Source organism: Musca vetustissima, unplaced genomic scaffold (genome assembly GCF_032173495.1).
Source record: "Musca vetustissima isolate MV318-11 ecotype Yass unplaced genomic scaffold, APGP_CSIRO_Mvet_v1 utg18749, whole genome shotgun sequence".
NCBI classification, from domain to species: domain Eukaryota; kingdom Metazoa; phylum Arthropoda; class Insecta; order Diptera; family Muscidae; genus Musca; species Musca vetustissima.
In genome coordinates, this window is record NW_026882420.1 from 348611 (window position 1) to 365997 (window position 17387).

Sequence of the window (17387 nt, forward strand, 5' to 3'; positions counted from 1 at the left end):
TGATTTTCCCACAACAAATTCCGATTCAAATACACGCCAAGATATTTATTTATTTGTTCTATCTATAAAAATCGAAATAGGTATAGAAACCAAAATATAGTAATTATATTTCAAAATGAATTTTGCATTTGGTTTGTTGAAGACTTTAAAGGCATTTTCCAACACAAGTATCTGTCATTTGGTATTCCGAATTTTTGGGCGGTCACTTATGTCAAAAATGTTTTGACCATTAAAAAAAGACAATATTTCAAAGTAGATGTAGTAATTAATTTCGTTTACTTTTACTGTACTGTACATTTTATGTACAGACGTTTTTTTCATCTAATCTGGTCTAATTGTTGTCGACGATTACAGAATATATAATTGTATGGTAACGATAAAATAAAAGTAATATGACAAATTTCCCATTTGATTTTATAATATACCTTCTACAAATGTTCGAACTATAAGGAATCTATATAATTGGTTTATAGAAAAAATGAGGCCTATGTTAAGAATTTCCCCTTTAAAATATTGATTTCACTTGGCCCTTAATAAACATTTACTATTTCATATTTTAACTTAACTGTTCAACGACGTCTTCGGGATTTTTGTTTTTATTATTTTTTAATTGTAGATAAGAACATATATTTTACATTTAATCCACATCGACATCTTGCACTTGTTTCCATACATTATTACTTAAATATTAATTAAAAAAATTATAAACAAAAAATTATTTAAAAAATCGTTCGTTAGTCTTAAGATAGCACATTTTTGGAGATTTCTCGCGCTGCTGCAACTCAAACACGAAAAAACACCTTTACTTCTCGCAGACACTCTCCTCCACACATCTATGACCACACACATCCTCCCATTTTTTTATTTTCGTCCCGTATAATCCAAACTGTAAGAACCACTCCAAATGTCTAAACTTTTTACGGCGGGGTGAAAATGACTGGGGTTGGGATTTGGATTATAGGGATTATATTGTGGCTGGGGTGGTTGTGGTCGGTAGTACGATTGTTGTGGCGGTGATGGAGGATTATAATATTGTGGTGCTGGTGGTCTATATGGGGCTGGTGCTGGATTATATGGAGCTGGAGCAGGTGCGGGATTATATGGAGCTGGTGATGGATTATAAGCTGGCTGGGGCCTTTGCTGTTGGAAATTGTTCAAACTGAATTTGCTGGCTGCTACAGGCCGATTGAAATTCTGTCCTTTGTAATATTCAGCTGGATCTTCGCGGTATTGGCCATCATCAATCTCATTTGGTCCCAATGGTGTTGATTTACTGGCTGTCAGAGTGGGTGGTGGAACATTTATATCACTGCCTGTAATCATATAATTTTGTTGTGTTGGTTAACATTTTTAGGAAAATAAGTTGAGGAGAACACTTACCAGCTGGCTCAAATCCACGTTTACTTGCTCCATACTCAATTTCCCTTAGCTGTCCCTGATCATCAATATAACCATATTTTCCATATACCTCGCCGGTTGGATATTTCGTTTCGATTTTAAAACTCTTATCGGCTGCTTCATACCCGTAGGTGTATGAACCATCGGAATTATGTTTGTTGATTTGTTTTAGAATTGGCACCGGTGTTGTGTATTGCTGAGCATCTGCACCACGGAATGCCAACGCCAAGCAGGATGCAATAAACTGAAAAAATATGAAGATGGTGGGAATGTAATTAGAAATGAATAAAATTTATATTTATTACTCAAAAATTCAAAGTGCCCAGAATCCTGATAATACCGAATTTGTTCCTGAAACTATTGAATAGAAAATTGTTATTTCGAAATGTAACAAACGAAATGACAGAGTATTAAATATTCGTAAAGGCCTAATTTGCAGTAAGAGGTTTTACCTAGACGTTCGCACATAAATAACTGTAGTTATACCCTACACAACTATGTTGTCAGGGTATTATAGCTTTGTGCAGCCCTAAAATTTTGTAACGCCGCGAAATATTGGTCCTAGACCCACCTTTAAGTATACCGATCGTCATATCTCGACTAGCTGAGTCGATCTAGACATGTGTGTCCGTCCGTCTGTCCATTATAATTCGTAAACACGATACAGGCCACAGTTATGGACCAATCTTCACGAATTTTTGCATGTAGGATAATGGTCCCAACATCGTGAAATTTTGCATGGAGAAGGGGATCGAGCCAAAGAATAAGCATGCCTGTTTTGATAAAGATCGGTCAATATTTAGGGGGTCAAATGAACCTTGACTTTTGTGTGAAAAATGACAAAATTTGTATTCAATAGCGTATATATTTACCCCTGAAGGACATAGACCTGAGAAGTTGATATTATATCCAAGAGGAGTGGTTGACCTTTAAACTAATACCAATTATATTGTTGTAAGTGCTCGGATGTGGGAGTTACACCTAAATATTTACAGGTATCTCTGCATTTGTATATTATTTGGTAACTCATTATGACTTTAGAGAGCGGAAGTATAGCGCAGATCGCTTTGAAATGTTCCATGAGGTTCCAGTTATGGTCAAGGACAACGCCTATAATTTTCGGTGTTGATCAGATAATAATTTTGGAATGAAGTGGGCCGAAAACTTAATTGTTTGTGTTATTTTAGAGTCGATCTATAGACCACAAATGAAAGCCGAACATCACAACACAACACACAGTGAAGGGAATCTGGACAATAGATGTACTCAATACTCGTAATATTCGGAAAATATGTCAGTGTGAGGAAGAGATGTTTACCTCTAATCGGGCAAGAGGGTGCAAATATCACGAAATTTTGCCCTGGCTCGGAATAAACATCCGCAGAAATATTGAGTTCCGTGGTAGTTGTGTAGGGTATCGTATGGTCGGCCCCGTCCGACTATACTGCTCCGCTCACTGGTTTTGTATTTATAATGTAGTTTGAACAACATACAGCCCAAAATTATTTAAGTCCAGTGTTCCATTTTTGTTATTCTGAACAGATTATCAAGGTACCATTTAATGGACCGATGCTCATTTTCCGAACAAAATGATTGTGGTTTGAATTTGAGGTTCTTCGTGGGTATAATACTGATTATTAGAATTAGGGATGGTCCGTATGACGATTTTTAAGGGGTTCGACTGCCAAAAACGTTTAAACGTTGAAAACATCTTATACCTATATAAAATGTAATAAAAAAAATAGTAAACGTCGTTTATTTCAATATGTTCACCGTGTACAGTTATTTTGAAGAATATATAATATTTTTACATATTTCTGAATATTTCATACTGATAAAAATGTTAAATTTTTTGATAAGAAATTTTATATGGGTTTCATTTCATTAATTAAATATCGAAAAATCTAATGGGTTTCCGACGTTTCTGAAGCATTATTATAAGTCGGAAATATATGTTATTTACGTCACTGTTTCTTTCCTAATTTTGAAGACCAGCTATTTTTAAGAAGACATCCATGTCTTAAATAAGAAGACATCCAGAACTTCTTAAGAAGATTTCCAGGTCTTCAATATGAAGACCTCCAAAAATTGGCTTATCGTCCACTCATCAAACATCGCTAACGTCCGAATGTAGAGCTTATATCACAACAATTTTTCGCAAGGGCGAACATTTTGGAAGCTTGTAAATATTGTATTGTGCGAATTGAGTATTGGTTTTAATGAAACGATTAGCAACATCTAAACTGTATCAAAGTCTAAACTATATCCAACCAGAAAGGGAAGTTCAAAAGTCGGACGGGGCCAATTATATGATACCCTTCACCACATTGTGTACATCCAAGATTTAGTAATATCTACAATATCCTGTAAATAGAACAGAGGACCATTGAAATGGAATTTTTATGAAATCGAGCAAAATTTTGTATGAGAGTTATATGTAAAACTGGATGTAATTGAGAAACCTTGGCGTTCAATATTTGGTATGCTGCATCACACAATTTTATCGCGCTAGGGCACAAATTGCATGAACTCAGACGAAAATAAATATAGGAGTTATATTGGCATATGAATATATTTTACAAAATCATATACGCCGAATTCGTCCCTGTAGAAAGAACTTTAGTTATTTGGTACACCATTTAGATGCAATCGGATGGAAATATATGTGGAAGCTATATCCAAACCCGAATAGCTTTCAACAAATTTCAATACAATACTCACTGCAATATTTCATGTAAAGCGAAAATAAATAAGCTCCCCGGTGCACCATCTGCATGAAAATGGACGAAAATATATGTGAGAATTATACATAAATATGAACCGGTTTCAGCAAAACTTAAGACACGTCATTCTAGACTCGATTCAATAGTTAATGGTCCACCATTAACATAAAATCGAACTAAAGTATTTATGGGAGCTATATCTAAATCTGAAACGATTTCAACAAAACTTCTCGGACATCAAACTGGAATTAATCCAGTATGCTCTGCAAAATGTTGTTGGGATTTTGTGGCACCATTTAAATAAAATCAGGCGAAAATGTAGCTCCATATTCTGAAAAGGAACCATGTGTCTATCTCGTTTCCTTTTGCCTGTTACAAACATATTTACGAAGACAGAATACTCTGTACAACAGTGTGGTGAAGGGTATAAACATCGATCATGTCGGTCTACATTTGCGGGTACCTATTCTACAAAACATATATTTCATATAAAGCTATTAGCGCATCCGTTATTTTGTTGTTAATTAACAAGTTTGATTATTCTTCTCTCCTACAAAACCGACAAAAATAAAGTTTTTTCTCCATTTCATCCCCTTATTATTAGACAAAAATATCAAGAACAATGTCTTCTTATAGCTAAACCGAACGCACATGTAAAATTGTGACGATTGGTTCATAACTGTGGCCTGTACTGTGTTAACAAATTATAATTATAATGGATTATTATAATTATAATGACTTGACCCACCTTTTCGCGGTATAATACCCTAGTTGTATAGGATATAAAAATGATAACTTAGTCAACGACGAAACCAAGGGGGATGCACCCCGCATTAATTAATTTTTTACAATAGGTTTATGTTATCAACAGATTAAATGTGCCTGAATTTAGTTGACATTAAACATATTCTTTTAATACTTAATAGTGCACATCCTTTGAAGGCGCCTGTTTCCTTATAGCGGGTGTATTCTCCATAAAGCTACGACAAACAGATTCCGATATCCGAAGAAGGAATGAAACCTTTTCCATAAAAAAATTGACATTCAAACATATGACTAACGCATATGGTTTCACAACCCAAATATGTATATTAACTACACATCTCAAAATAGATAATCCCTTTTTATAGAAATAAACTCATTTCATTCACCTTTAGGAATTTCCCTACTTTTATTTTGCTATATTAAAATAAAGTCATTACAAAAATGTCATATATCACATTATAGATATTAATAATTAATGTTATTTGTAAAAGGGTCATTAGCACGAAGAAGAAAAAACACATTACTCTTGTAAAAGAATGACAATACACCAGTGTCTTGTAGTTTCCTTATATTATTATCACTAATAACTTCCATATCGGCGTGTGTTCTTATAACCTAAATAAATATTTCTTAATAGCAACAGCAAAACCCCAAACGATAACAAGCCATTCACTTTAAATCAGAATAATTAATGTGGTTCTATTAATTGCTCGAGCTTAATTAATTTTCCATATTGGAATGAGCCAATAAACAACAATAACAACTGGTCTCATATGCGGTGATTGACACCAAAGTAGTCACAAACGTACTAAAAAAAAGAATAAAAACCACCACCTAACGTCCTTCATTACACATTTGACAGTTGTTCTGCGCTCTCTGTACAAGAACAATGTTCGATTATTATGGCCATAATAAATATTTGTCTATTAGATACATGTTCGACTTTTTTCTAAACATGCAAACCTGTCTATATATGATAATTATGTTGAAATTAACGTGTTATCGATTTTTTTGTGGTGTCTCATACCGGACTCTCACCCTTTGTCAGTAGTAATAATCCAAAATGTAGAATGAACCAGTTTCCATGATGAAGTATTATCGACAAATATGTATGTATTCATATATAGTTTTTTTTTTTAGTGGAAATGTAATTGAAGTTAAAAAATAAGAGAATGGTTGCTGAAAAGACAATAATTTTTATTTAAAGAAATAAAGTTTACTTTTTATTAAACTGATGTACAAAGCAAAGTTTATTTATTTTTTTGCTCTTGTGTATAATAAATGAAGCAAGAGTTCAAATGTCGGTTCTATATATCACATTTCGGGAGGATATTTTGCGACTGTCTCATTTATTTTCGACCCACAATCAAATATTAATCTAACTCCAACAACCTTTTAAAATGTGTAAATTCAATCCAAAATTTATTTAATTGTTTTAAATATATCTTGCCACTTAGTTATCTATTTCTTGGGGCTATTTAAAAAAGAGACCATGTGCAATTACCTAACAAAAGTAGAACAGCAACCGATAAAACCTTGTGTAATAATATTGCATTTTTAGCAAAATAATTTCAATTACTAATAATAATAGATTGCAAATATTTCCGTTATCTCATGCCTGTTAATCAATAACACACACCGACAGAGAATGTAATTTACAATTTATTAATAAATTCTAAAAAACAAAGAGAAAACTCGTTCCATGGTTTTAAATCGACACTCATTTGTTGCCTTCTGTAGGTTGAACATATTCATTTCTACGCGTTGGTCACAATATTCGTGGGGAATAAAACTGTAACCAGACACACCTTTATATCAAATATGATATATGTGATTTTGAAAAAATAGGCATTTCATATTCAATTGATGTGCGGCTAAACTGTTGGGGTTATTTGTTACAGTATATAGCTACCATTAATATCCCCACTCATAAGTAGGTGTATGGCCCATTCATAGATACATGTGAGTAAAATATTGAAAAATAGGCATTATAAAAATAGGTGTTAATTGATCGATTTGTGTCCCAAGAGCCATATATACTACGTTATTCAAGAAGAGCGCTTCTAATGTGGAGAAGAACAAGGAAATTGCACAAGGAACTTATTCGAGTTTCAAGCGTCATTAAGAATAGGCAAGGTGGTAATTTTTGAAGCACCTCTGAGAGAATGGAGTCGCTTATTGAAGAATACAGCAGTTCGACTGCAATAAATGTTCGAAGAAAAAGGTTGCACGCACCCAAGTGCATCAGTTGCCAATTTTATGACCAATTAAAGCAGCCTTCAGCTATTGTAAATTTGCGATAAGGGAAACTTCCATTTGTGACTTAGCCAGACAACAAGGACAATCTCCCACAAAGTTTTATAATTTTCAGTGAAAATTTGAATATATAACTTCTATGTATGTTTGGAGTTAACAAAATTCCTTATGGGGATGGCGCAAATAATTTTTTGCTGGTAATTCTAAAGTTCATTAAGCTATTAAGCTGGCTATTGCAGATTATTTTTTAGATTACATGTCTTCAGTCAAAACGAATGAGGAATACTTTTGTAAAACATATAATACTTCTATTTCGGGTCTTAGAACTTCTTTTTCGTCTTTTTTTAGTTTTATTGAATCTAAACTAAATACCACCAAATATTTTACAAAATATAGCTTATTCGACTTGTATGATGTCGTCGTCATAAGAAAACCTTACAGATACGTACACTAATAAATTTAGTTAAAATTTTAGATTGTGAAGGACTGAAGTATTTATCATAAATATAATGAGATGTATTTATGATAAATATTTAAGCCTTTCAAAAACTTCAGAGAAAAGGGTGGGACCCCTATATGGAAACTTAGTCCAAGCATGGTCCTATACTATATATATATATATATATATAACTGTCTCCCTCTAGAAACCGGGATGCGAAATTATAACCATCACACATCTCAGGATTAGTAGAAATTTCAAAGTTCTGTCTATTGTAGTTTCAAAAGGCAAAACGACGAACTGTTCTGTTTAAGAATCCGATCCGACAAATATTTCAAGGCGTTGTAAACGAAATGACGAATTTAATGTACAACCCATCTAACAATTCTGGCCCCTACCAATGTTTGTAGTTTTTTCATTTAATATTTTATATTAAATATTTTTTTAATATTGAAAAACAAACATGGTAGACAAGCCTACATTTAGAGACAAACTAAAAATATCTATAGATGTCCCTTCATCACTTTATTACTAAATAAGGACATTGGGTACAGGTATAAAATATTTTAAGAATTATTGCTATAAAACAAACCAAAATTCGACCAAAACGTGTGTTATTGCAGAAACGCCTCGAATTACAGCAGACCCGGTACAGTTTTCAGCAAGGCGATTTGTATTCCGTTCATCACAAATGTCAATTTATTGGAACACTGCGATAATTGAAAATTGTGCTCCCAAAGATATTCTGTCTCGATTTTAGACGTGTGTCATGGATCACCGTCCTGTCCATAATTACTTCTTTTGCATCTCTTATTTACCAAAACCGGTTAATATTATTATATTGTCAAATTTTTTACATCGGTTCAGAGTCCCATAAGGTAAAGCCAACCCATACCATGGCGATTTCTCAAACGTGCTTTACATTACGCCTTTGAATTAGTTTTCATCAGCAATAATGCGGACAATATATTTGTGGGGACGTTTGTAACAATCTTAAATGATTAGTTCTCAATAATAATAATTTTAATGACATAGTATAGCTATGATGGCACCTATAAATGAACATATACAACCACTACCCTTAATATTCAGCCAACCACCATCCGCCCGGGTTTCTAAAAAAACAATTTTCATTGAATATTAGTATTGTTTACAAGGAAATATGAAAATTGTCTTGTCATTTGACAACAACTATGAACAACTGTATATATTTAACTTTGTCGATTGGGAAAACATTTATGACGATACGTTTTTTTTATTATCTTAATGGGACACCTGTGTGGTGTAGAACTACATTTGTGTTGCTTTGTTATAACAAAAATATGTTTTCCACCTCGAATATACATACCCTGCAAGCATTTGGGAGTGAACATTTGGTATGTTTCCGTACTGCAAGAATCTACTCAATTTTACTATTTTCTTCGATATCATAAAGGAAAAAAGTGTTATCGGAGTAAAAATAGTAGATTCTTGCAGTACGGGAACAGACCAATTATCTTCTTTTCGATGACTTTGTGATACTATAACCATTTGAAAAAGACGTCCAATCCAAACTGGATTTTAAGAAGAGTTATTTGTTTTTCCTTTGACAATCTTCCTTTCATATATTGTTGGTGAAATTAATAGCAAATTCTAAACCCAGTGCGGAAAATCATGAAAAAATCTTCAAAAATGTATGTTTTTTGATAGATAAGTCGAAAAACTTAAAATCAGGTTTAAACAAAATTTTTTGATAATAATTGAAAGTTAGGGTTTTTTCTACCGTCATAGGCTTTCAGATATTTGGGGTTCCGATTGGTTAAAGATTTTATCGTTCCACTGTGTTATTTTATCTGTTTTAGGTAACTCATCGAAAATCAGAATCGATTGCAAATTGGGCGATGTAGACTTATTGGTCTCTTACATATTTAGTTTGAATTGCAATTAATTATTTATCCATACGAGTATTTATACATATATACCATTTGTGTGTATATATTCCATATTTCGAATAAATAAACATACCACAAAAGCTTATTTGAGGAAGTAAATTGAATTGCCACCTACTATTCATTATTGCCACCATCTTAAGTAAAAATAAGTAAAATACTACATATTAACATTTTATGTCAACAAAAGCTGTTATTACTGGTAGAGTTCACTGTACTACGACACGTGTCATCACTAATAAAAATAAGTAGGAATAAATCATGAATATCGAAACTGTTGTGACATTATATCTGCGAAATATCACAAAATGGCAAGACATATTGTACCTGCACAGTAACTTTAATAATAAAAAAATCCAAAACAACACAACCAACAAATCTATTTCAAAGATTTAACATCTCTTTGTCCACAACAATTTATGGGGTATAAATAAGAGGGAAGTAGTGCATATAAGTCGCAGTAGGCAGTTAATTGTTCTCATCATCACTCTTTTCTCCTAATCTACCATGTGTGCATAGTCTCAAATGCTGAAATATACAAAACCCTGATCTCAGACAAAAAAGAATGGACACTGGTGGCCAAAACTAAAGTAACTGAAATTAATTAAACATATCGTGTTAGAATTTTTCAGTTTATTCACTTAAAAAAAAAAAAAAAAAAACAAAGGCATAAATGCAAAATTCATTCATTTTGAATTAATGGAAAAGGAAATTTGTCTCAATACAGTACACCAAATACTGTACACCCATTGGGCATCCGCTTGTTTGGTTGTTCAGCTTGTCAATAACCTCAAACACAAAAAATTCCAAAGATTGAAAATTTATAATGGCCAGATTAATCATCAGATCTTCACCCTGTAGAAAAAACTTTGTAGTATCATATACAGCAAAATCAAAAGAGATTCACAAACAGACATAACCTCTTCCCAAAGGTTCAGGAAGCAATGAGTGTTATACCCAAGGATCAAATTGAGAATCTTTTAGATTCAATCACTCGTGGGTGGGCTATCGTAATAAAAAATAACCAGTATTTTTCCTGCCGATTTCTTGTAAAATGTACTTATTTATAATAAAAAATTGAACAAATACAAATTGAGTCGATTTAGATTTCCATAGATTATTTTTTATTTCAAAAGAAATGCTGTGTTTATATTTTTTACTTCTAAAAAAAATTTTCACTATTAACATATTTTTAAAAAGGTTACAGGCCCTTTATTCAGTTTGCCATTACAGTTGCTTTAGTTTTGGCCACAAGTGTATGTCGAATGTCGTGATCTCTGAAATAAACTGCGATGTGCACAATTCAGACTTGATCTAGGCTAAGTAAAAACATTACCATGTGCTAAGTTTAGATGAAATTGGATATTCCGTTTGCTTGAACGAGTGGGCCGCAATTTTCAAACATTCTACAGGCTTGATCCAAATATTAGGTTATGCAAATTTTTGTTCCAATCGGATTGTATTATTATTATGACCTTATGACTAATGAAGGTATATACACTTTCACCCCATCGAAATATTGGTTTAGACCCCGTGTTGATGTACACATGTCCATTTGTCTGTCTGTATATCAGGCGATTGGAATATCCGATTAGAACCAAACTTTGCACAACATATTATCAATACCAAGCCTAGATCAAGTGCGAAGATGTAATCAATTGGTTCACTTCATATTTATGAATCCAATATTAGGCGAATGGAATGACCGATTTGAACCAGACTTTGCACAACCTATTATCTGAACCAAGAATAGATCAAGCTTTAAGATGTCCACTTCTTCTCGTACCTCTGCCCTCTCCTCTGGTATATCCTACAAAAAGGGGCCAATATTATATATTTAACCAACATAAAATCCGAAACATCTTTAATTAAACATATACCTTATATAAAACGAATAAAACCTGTGTATAACTCCGAAGACCTCCTCCGCAAACCTTAGGGTGAGGGTATATATCTGTCGTCTGACACTTTTTTACTTGTTCAGCAAGAGTTTGACAATTTTGTATGGGAAGTACGAGAAGAACTGAACCGTTTAAGCAATCTGTAAACTTATTCTAAGTTTGGGACGAATATTACGATGTGCAAAGTTTGGATGAAATCGCTTACTCCCTTCGAGAATTATCGTGCTTACCCTCCAGCCAGACAGACAAATTGCCATATACAAAGAAGCATGGAATTTAAACCCAATATTTCGACGAGGCACATTCTTGCAGTGTCAAAGTGTACATGGGAAATTTCAAAATTCTTTTAAAATTCCCTAAAAAAAATTAAATTTTTTTTGCGAGCACATAGGGAAGATATGCGGATTCGAAATCTGTTCGCTTTCACAAATTCGAATGTGGCGCACAAAAGTTACTGCGGTTTTAAATCTTGTATTTCAAATATAAATTAAATTAATTCCTATTTGTTGTAATTCGCGAATTTTCGTGACAAATGGTTAAACACATTTGTTTTCTTTGCATACTAGTCAAAATATCTGAAAATAAAATAAATTAATTTTTGAATTGCCTCAAAATGTTTTCTTCAATTTTTGATTTTTTAGTATGTTTAAGGGAATTGGTTTTGTCTAGATCTTCTAAAACATGTGACGATTTCCTCCTCGAATTATTTTAGATGATTGTTAAATATCGGTAGATTCCTCTGTTAAGAATTTTGACTTTAAAAATTACCAAATATATTGCAGTTACAGTATATAAAACTGATCAATATTAAAAAGTATGCAAGTCGTTGAAATCAGTTGACGTGCATTCGGTTTTGTCGAGGTTTCATTTAGCGGTTCGATGCACTTTACTATCCAAAAACCCTAAAAATGTCTAAAAAATTACGCAACGTTCATAATATTTTTATGCGCATCAGATTTTAGTAATCTCCTATAACAATACGCAAAAGTACACCTATTTTAAAAGAATTGGTTAAGAACCGCGGATGTGCCACCACAATCAATTTTGGATAAAATACGCTATTATTCGCGTATAGATGTATTTTTGACCTATTTTTACACAGATTCGCGTATATGATATTACAAACATGAATGTATGTTAAAACAATTCCCAATTATATACGCGAATTTGACGAAATAAGTTTTTGCAGTTTTTCCCACATTCAAGGTACCTATATCCGGCGTTTTATTGAGCGGAATTGAACACGGCTGGGCTCATTAGATCCGGCACGTAAAAAAAAACTAAAATCACGCGGGGTTCCACGGCATGAATGGACTTTCTTAAATTTAAACTCAAAACTCATGTTCTACAATCCTATAATCAGTTTAGTCCATTATCTGGATGCGCGTCCTGATTATAAGAAAAAAATATATATCAGAAAATTCGGCTTCAAAATGTCAGCTCCCGTTTTGGGTGGACAATATTAAGACAATAATATTTATACTGAACATAGATTTTGTGCAACTATCGGCTATATAGGTACATCATCTCTGGTACCTGTCGGCAACACCAACTGATCCTTTTTTTCTCGTTTCTATATGACTATCGCATATGTCCGCCCTGTGATTGATATTATCTGAACATCGTTTTTTTCTATGGGGTGCCAGCCTCGTTCAAGGCAGCTGAAATATGAGTTGGATTTCCGCTTTCGATGTGATTTTTATGTAGACCTTTCCGATTGAGGTTTATTCCCACACATATAAGAAAAAAATTATGCTAAGCTAGGCAACTGCTTCTCCAAAGAATATTATTCCTAGGGAAAATACATAATTTAGGTGTTTCCAGATATAGTGCCAGGCATCTTATCTAATCGGAAACGAACCCAGAATCCAGTCGGAAAAGATTATTAGGTCGTTTTAATCCTTCGATCCTATCAATCCTAATTTAGGTTTTCCAGATATAGTGCCAGGCATCTTATCTAATCGGAAACGAACCCAGAATGCAGTCGGAAAAGATTATTAGGCCGTTTCAATTCTTCCGTATTTTAATTTTAGAAGTATTAGAATCTTGACATCACAGATGTTTGATTTAAGTTTGTTATGATTAATATTTTAAAATGTTTGATTTAAGTTTGTTTGATTTAAGTTTGTTATGATTAATATTTTAAAAGCTTGTGTAGCATCAATATTTGAAAGATGTATTCGTTTATATATTGTAGATATGGACTATACCCAAAGTCCAGCAGCTAATCTAGTATTTGAGATAACAACATATTTTAGTCATATTATTATTACTACCAAAATATGTATATTACTTTGAGGATGACTAAGGCAACACCAAATAAATATTATTATGAATAAATCGTTCCAAATCATTGTGCAAACATAATTTATGAAAGGCTTTAAATTTCTAACCACTCAATATAAATACATATTCAGTGTCAAAACCTTAAATAGCTTTTTGCACCAAATCAGTGATGTCATTCATATGCATTAGCATCTAGAACAACGCCATTCTACATTGTTTACTACACTTCAAGACACATCTGGCAGCATTATGAAATCCATTTTTAATGGAATGTCCACATTTTGCAAAACACACACAGTCAGAAATTGTTTTTGTTATTGTTGCAATTATTCTTTCATTGTTGTGCGATTTAATCGCCTTTTCGATATTTGTTACTCATTTTATATTAGCCTCCAGAATGTTCTTTCCTTCTTTCTTTGAAAACAAACTGGTGCAGCGACCATTACAGATTGCTGACACTTGAATTTCTTGAAAATCGAAAGGTTCTTATAGAATTTACAAATACATTGGCCAATTGCCGTTCACTTCATTACGAATGCACGTCACCTCCAACCATATCCAGTAGAGAATGCTTACCACCACTTTGTACATTTTGTTGTTTTATTTATTTTTTGTTAACTGCAGCAGCAGCACTGGAATGCACTCAAAATTCCGATATGACGGCAGTCTAATACTTGGCCTTGGTTCTAACCGATGAACCGACACACTACATAGATACATAGAGAGATGCGACACGTGTGGGTGGGTGGGTGTTTTCCTTGTGAGAATATCCACAAAAAAGTACTAATCCAATATAAATGTATGTATGTAAGTGTGGATGGCCTTTTTTGGCGGGTTAATATTGGTAATGGAACGACGTTGCTAAACCAATCTTTCCGCCGAATATCAGTCACTAAAATTGAAATACCGTACGATGCGAACGCAAACACACACACGAAACAAAGAACACACAGCAGTGAATTTAACAATTTTTGAGTGCACTACAAAAACAATTCGGATGTTTTCCCTTCGTACCAAGAAAACGAAATAGAATTTGCACTTGCACAAGACTCTGAAAAGCAACGGACTCAAAAGAAACTCAAAGAGTTGTACGCTTTTATATCACAGCCATCGCCATCACCATTGCCACCAGCAAAATCTGCTGACAACAGCAGCTGCAGCGGCTAGACCCAACCACCGAACAACACCTAATGCCACCCTAGTGCATGTAACAGACACTATGTATGAATGTTCGTATGTGTGTTCGTCGACCAACCCATGCAGCAACGCCAATTATTGGCTTTTAACAGAACAACATTGCAGCAGCAAAATGGAGCAGCGTCATAATATGATTTCGATTAGCTTAGCTGGTGGTTGGTTGGTTGGTGTTTGCATAAAACTTAGCGCTCTAATGGAAAAAGTGCAAGCTCAAAATTTTACTACAGACGTTTAGCATGTAACAAACAGCATCGACAAAGAAGTACTTTACATGTTCATTTATATTCGTTGTTAGCTTTAATTCAGAAATTTCTAATTTAGGCAGATATTGGCATTTCCTATTATTTAAGGCATATTTAGCTTAGGATATAAGGAGATTATTCTTCGGATAAGATTTTATACATATAAAAGATTTAGTGTTCGGGTTAAAAATGAATGTAGGGTAGATGAGATTTGTTCTTAACATCGGAACTAATTTTTAACATTCTTCCGCCTTTGGTACTTCTTAAATCAGTAGGGATTTTTATATGGGGACTCTGTATTTGTAGATTTTCTGCCAGTTTGTTTATGCTCTGCGAAAATTACACACGCTCGTTTTAACCTCTTCATCTACAATTGTTTCGGTTTGAGGGTGAGTTTTTAATAGAAACTTCCTAATTTTTGAAACGTCGTTTGTGCTATGAACAAATTTTACAAGAGATGCGCTTAATGTGGAAGTTGTGCCAGTATACTATAGATAGTTTGCGGTGTGTCTTTATGTATAGACATCTGAACTCTTTTTTCCAATCTTCCCTGGCGTCCAGAGTTTTTTGAAAGCAGATTTCTACTATTGTTTGGGCTGTCCTTATCCGAAGTTTATCCATTTAATCTTGGGCTTGTTCCAGAAGAGAAGGAATGTCACTTTACAATCATGGACTTCGTAGATTAGGTTCGCTAAACATATTGTTATATCTAATACCTCATTCCTAATTTTATTAGTTGGTTTATTGCCAATGTTAAGAGCCCTTTTGTTAGTAGTAGTACTTCGCTGTTGGTAATGTTTATGGTTTAATCTAGAGAATTTGTTTTTAACAGTCCAACGTTCCTGAATTATACCGATGTGTTTATGATTATTGATTAATCGTTTTCTGAATCAGAAATTCTCTCTTTGTCTACCACACGTTTGTTTTTAATTGTTCTATGCTCATATACAACTCAAATACTAGCATTAGATAGTCCCCTTTAAATTCGCAGATATACAGATCAATGGCCCCTAGCTGCAGGTGCTCCCTGATAGTATTGACCATCCGCATAATATGATCCGTATTATCCATATCCGCATCATTCACCCCTGTCATCCAGGTTTTTCGAAGGCACATTTATTTTCTCCAAGAGGACAACTTTGTTCGAGTGTCTTTACAATTCCCGTCACTTCGAAGCTAAACTCCTCCCTATAGCAACTCTTGACAAGAAAGGAAGATCCAGTTCGTTTCTTGGTATTAATGTATACTCCGCCACTATATTTTCCAAAAAATGAAAACAGACACTATTACCGACCTCTGTATTGGTGTTATAAAATTCGCATATGTATTTGCCAAATCATTTCGATATAAATGCAAAAACAATATAACAAATAGTCTGGTGGATAGCAACGGACAAAAATATATTGTAAATTTTTACGGAAAGCCCACAGAACAGGCTGCCTAGGTATATGTGGGGTAATGAGGACAGATCTTTGGAGAATATATTGTAATATGACGGCCGATTTATATCCAAGTAAGATATAATTTGGCCGTCGCAGCTTTAAGACTTAAAGCTATGAACGGGTGGATCGACACCGGACACAGTAGACCGCATCAAAATATAGCACAGACCACAATCGGATCCTCCGTGAACCGAAATCACACGTTACCTACTAGATCACAATACGATCTAACGGGCGGATGTTCAGGCTATAACGGAGTGTCTGAACTGGTTTAGTTCTAAATCTGGTCAGAATATAATAAATATAATGACAGACAGTTAACAAACCATAAAAAACTATAACCTCTAAAACAGTTAAATCCAAAACTGTATTAGAATATATAAAAAATCTCTCGCGGCCTGGTCTCATACGAATCATATGGGTTATATAGGAATAAACGAAATAGCAAATATACTCATCAGAAGTGCGACCGAAAGAATAATGCTAATCCACTTAGTGCAACACGTCTAGAACTAAGGTCATGGGCAACGGAAACCCACAAAATTTTTTGGTATAGAAAAGGGACGGGGATGAACACAAAAATGTTATGGGAAGACCCAAAATATTACAAGAAAAAGCAAATCTTAACACTAAACATAAAGGAAATCAGCAGACTGGCCGATATTGTCACAGGACATAAGAGCTTGCGGGCCACTTAGACAAGATTGGATGCGAGGAAAGCTACTATCGTGTGGAGAAGACAGCGAAACATTAGAAAATTTTCTGCGCCGTTGTCCAGCTTTCTGAAGCTTACGAATGCAACTCCTAGCA

The 17387-nt window shown here is 33.8% G+C and overlaps 1 protein-coding gene across 1 annotated transcript; it reads right to left on the minus strand.

Annotated features, from left to right (window-relative positions):
* Window positions 1-861: 861 nt before the first annotated feature.
* Window positions 862-14287, minus strand: LOC133328785 (uncharacterized). The gene is made up of 3 exons (XM_061537331.1): window positions 14273-14287; window positions 1381-1642; window positions 862-1313 (listed from the first exon to the last, which is right to left on the minus strand). Exons 1-3 carry the CDS (start codon window positions 14285-14287, stop codon window positions 862-864), a joined length of 729 nt encoding a protein of 242 aa, XP_061393315.1.
* Between the last annotated feature and the right edge of the window lie 3100 nt (window positions 14288-17387).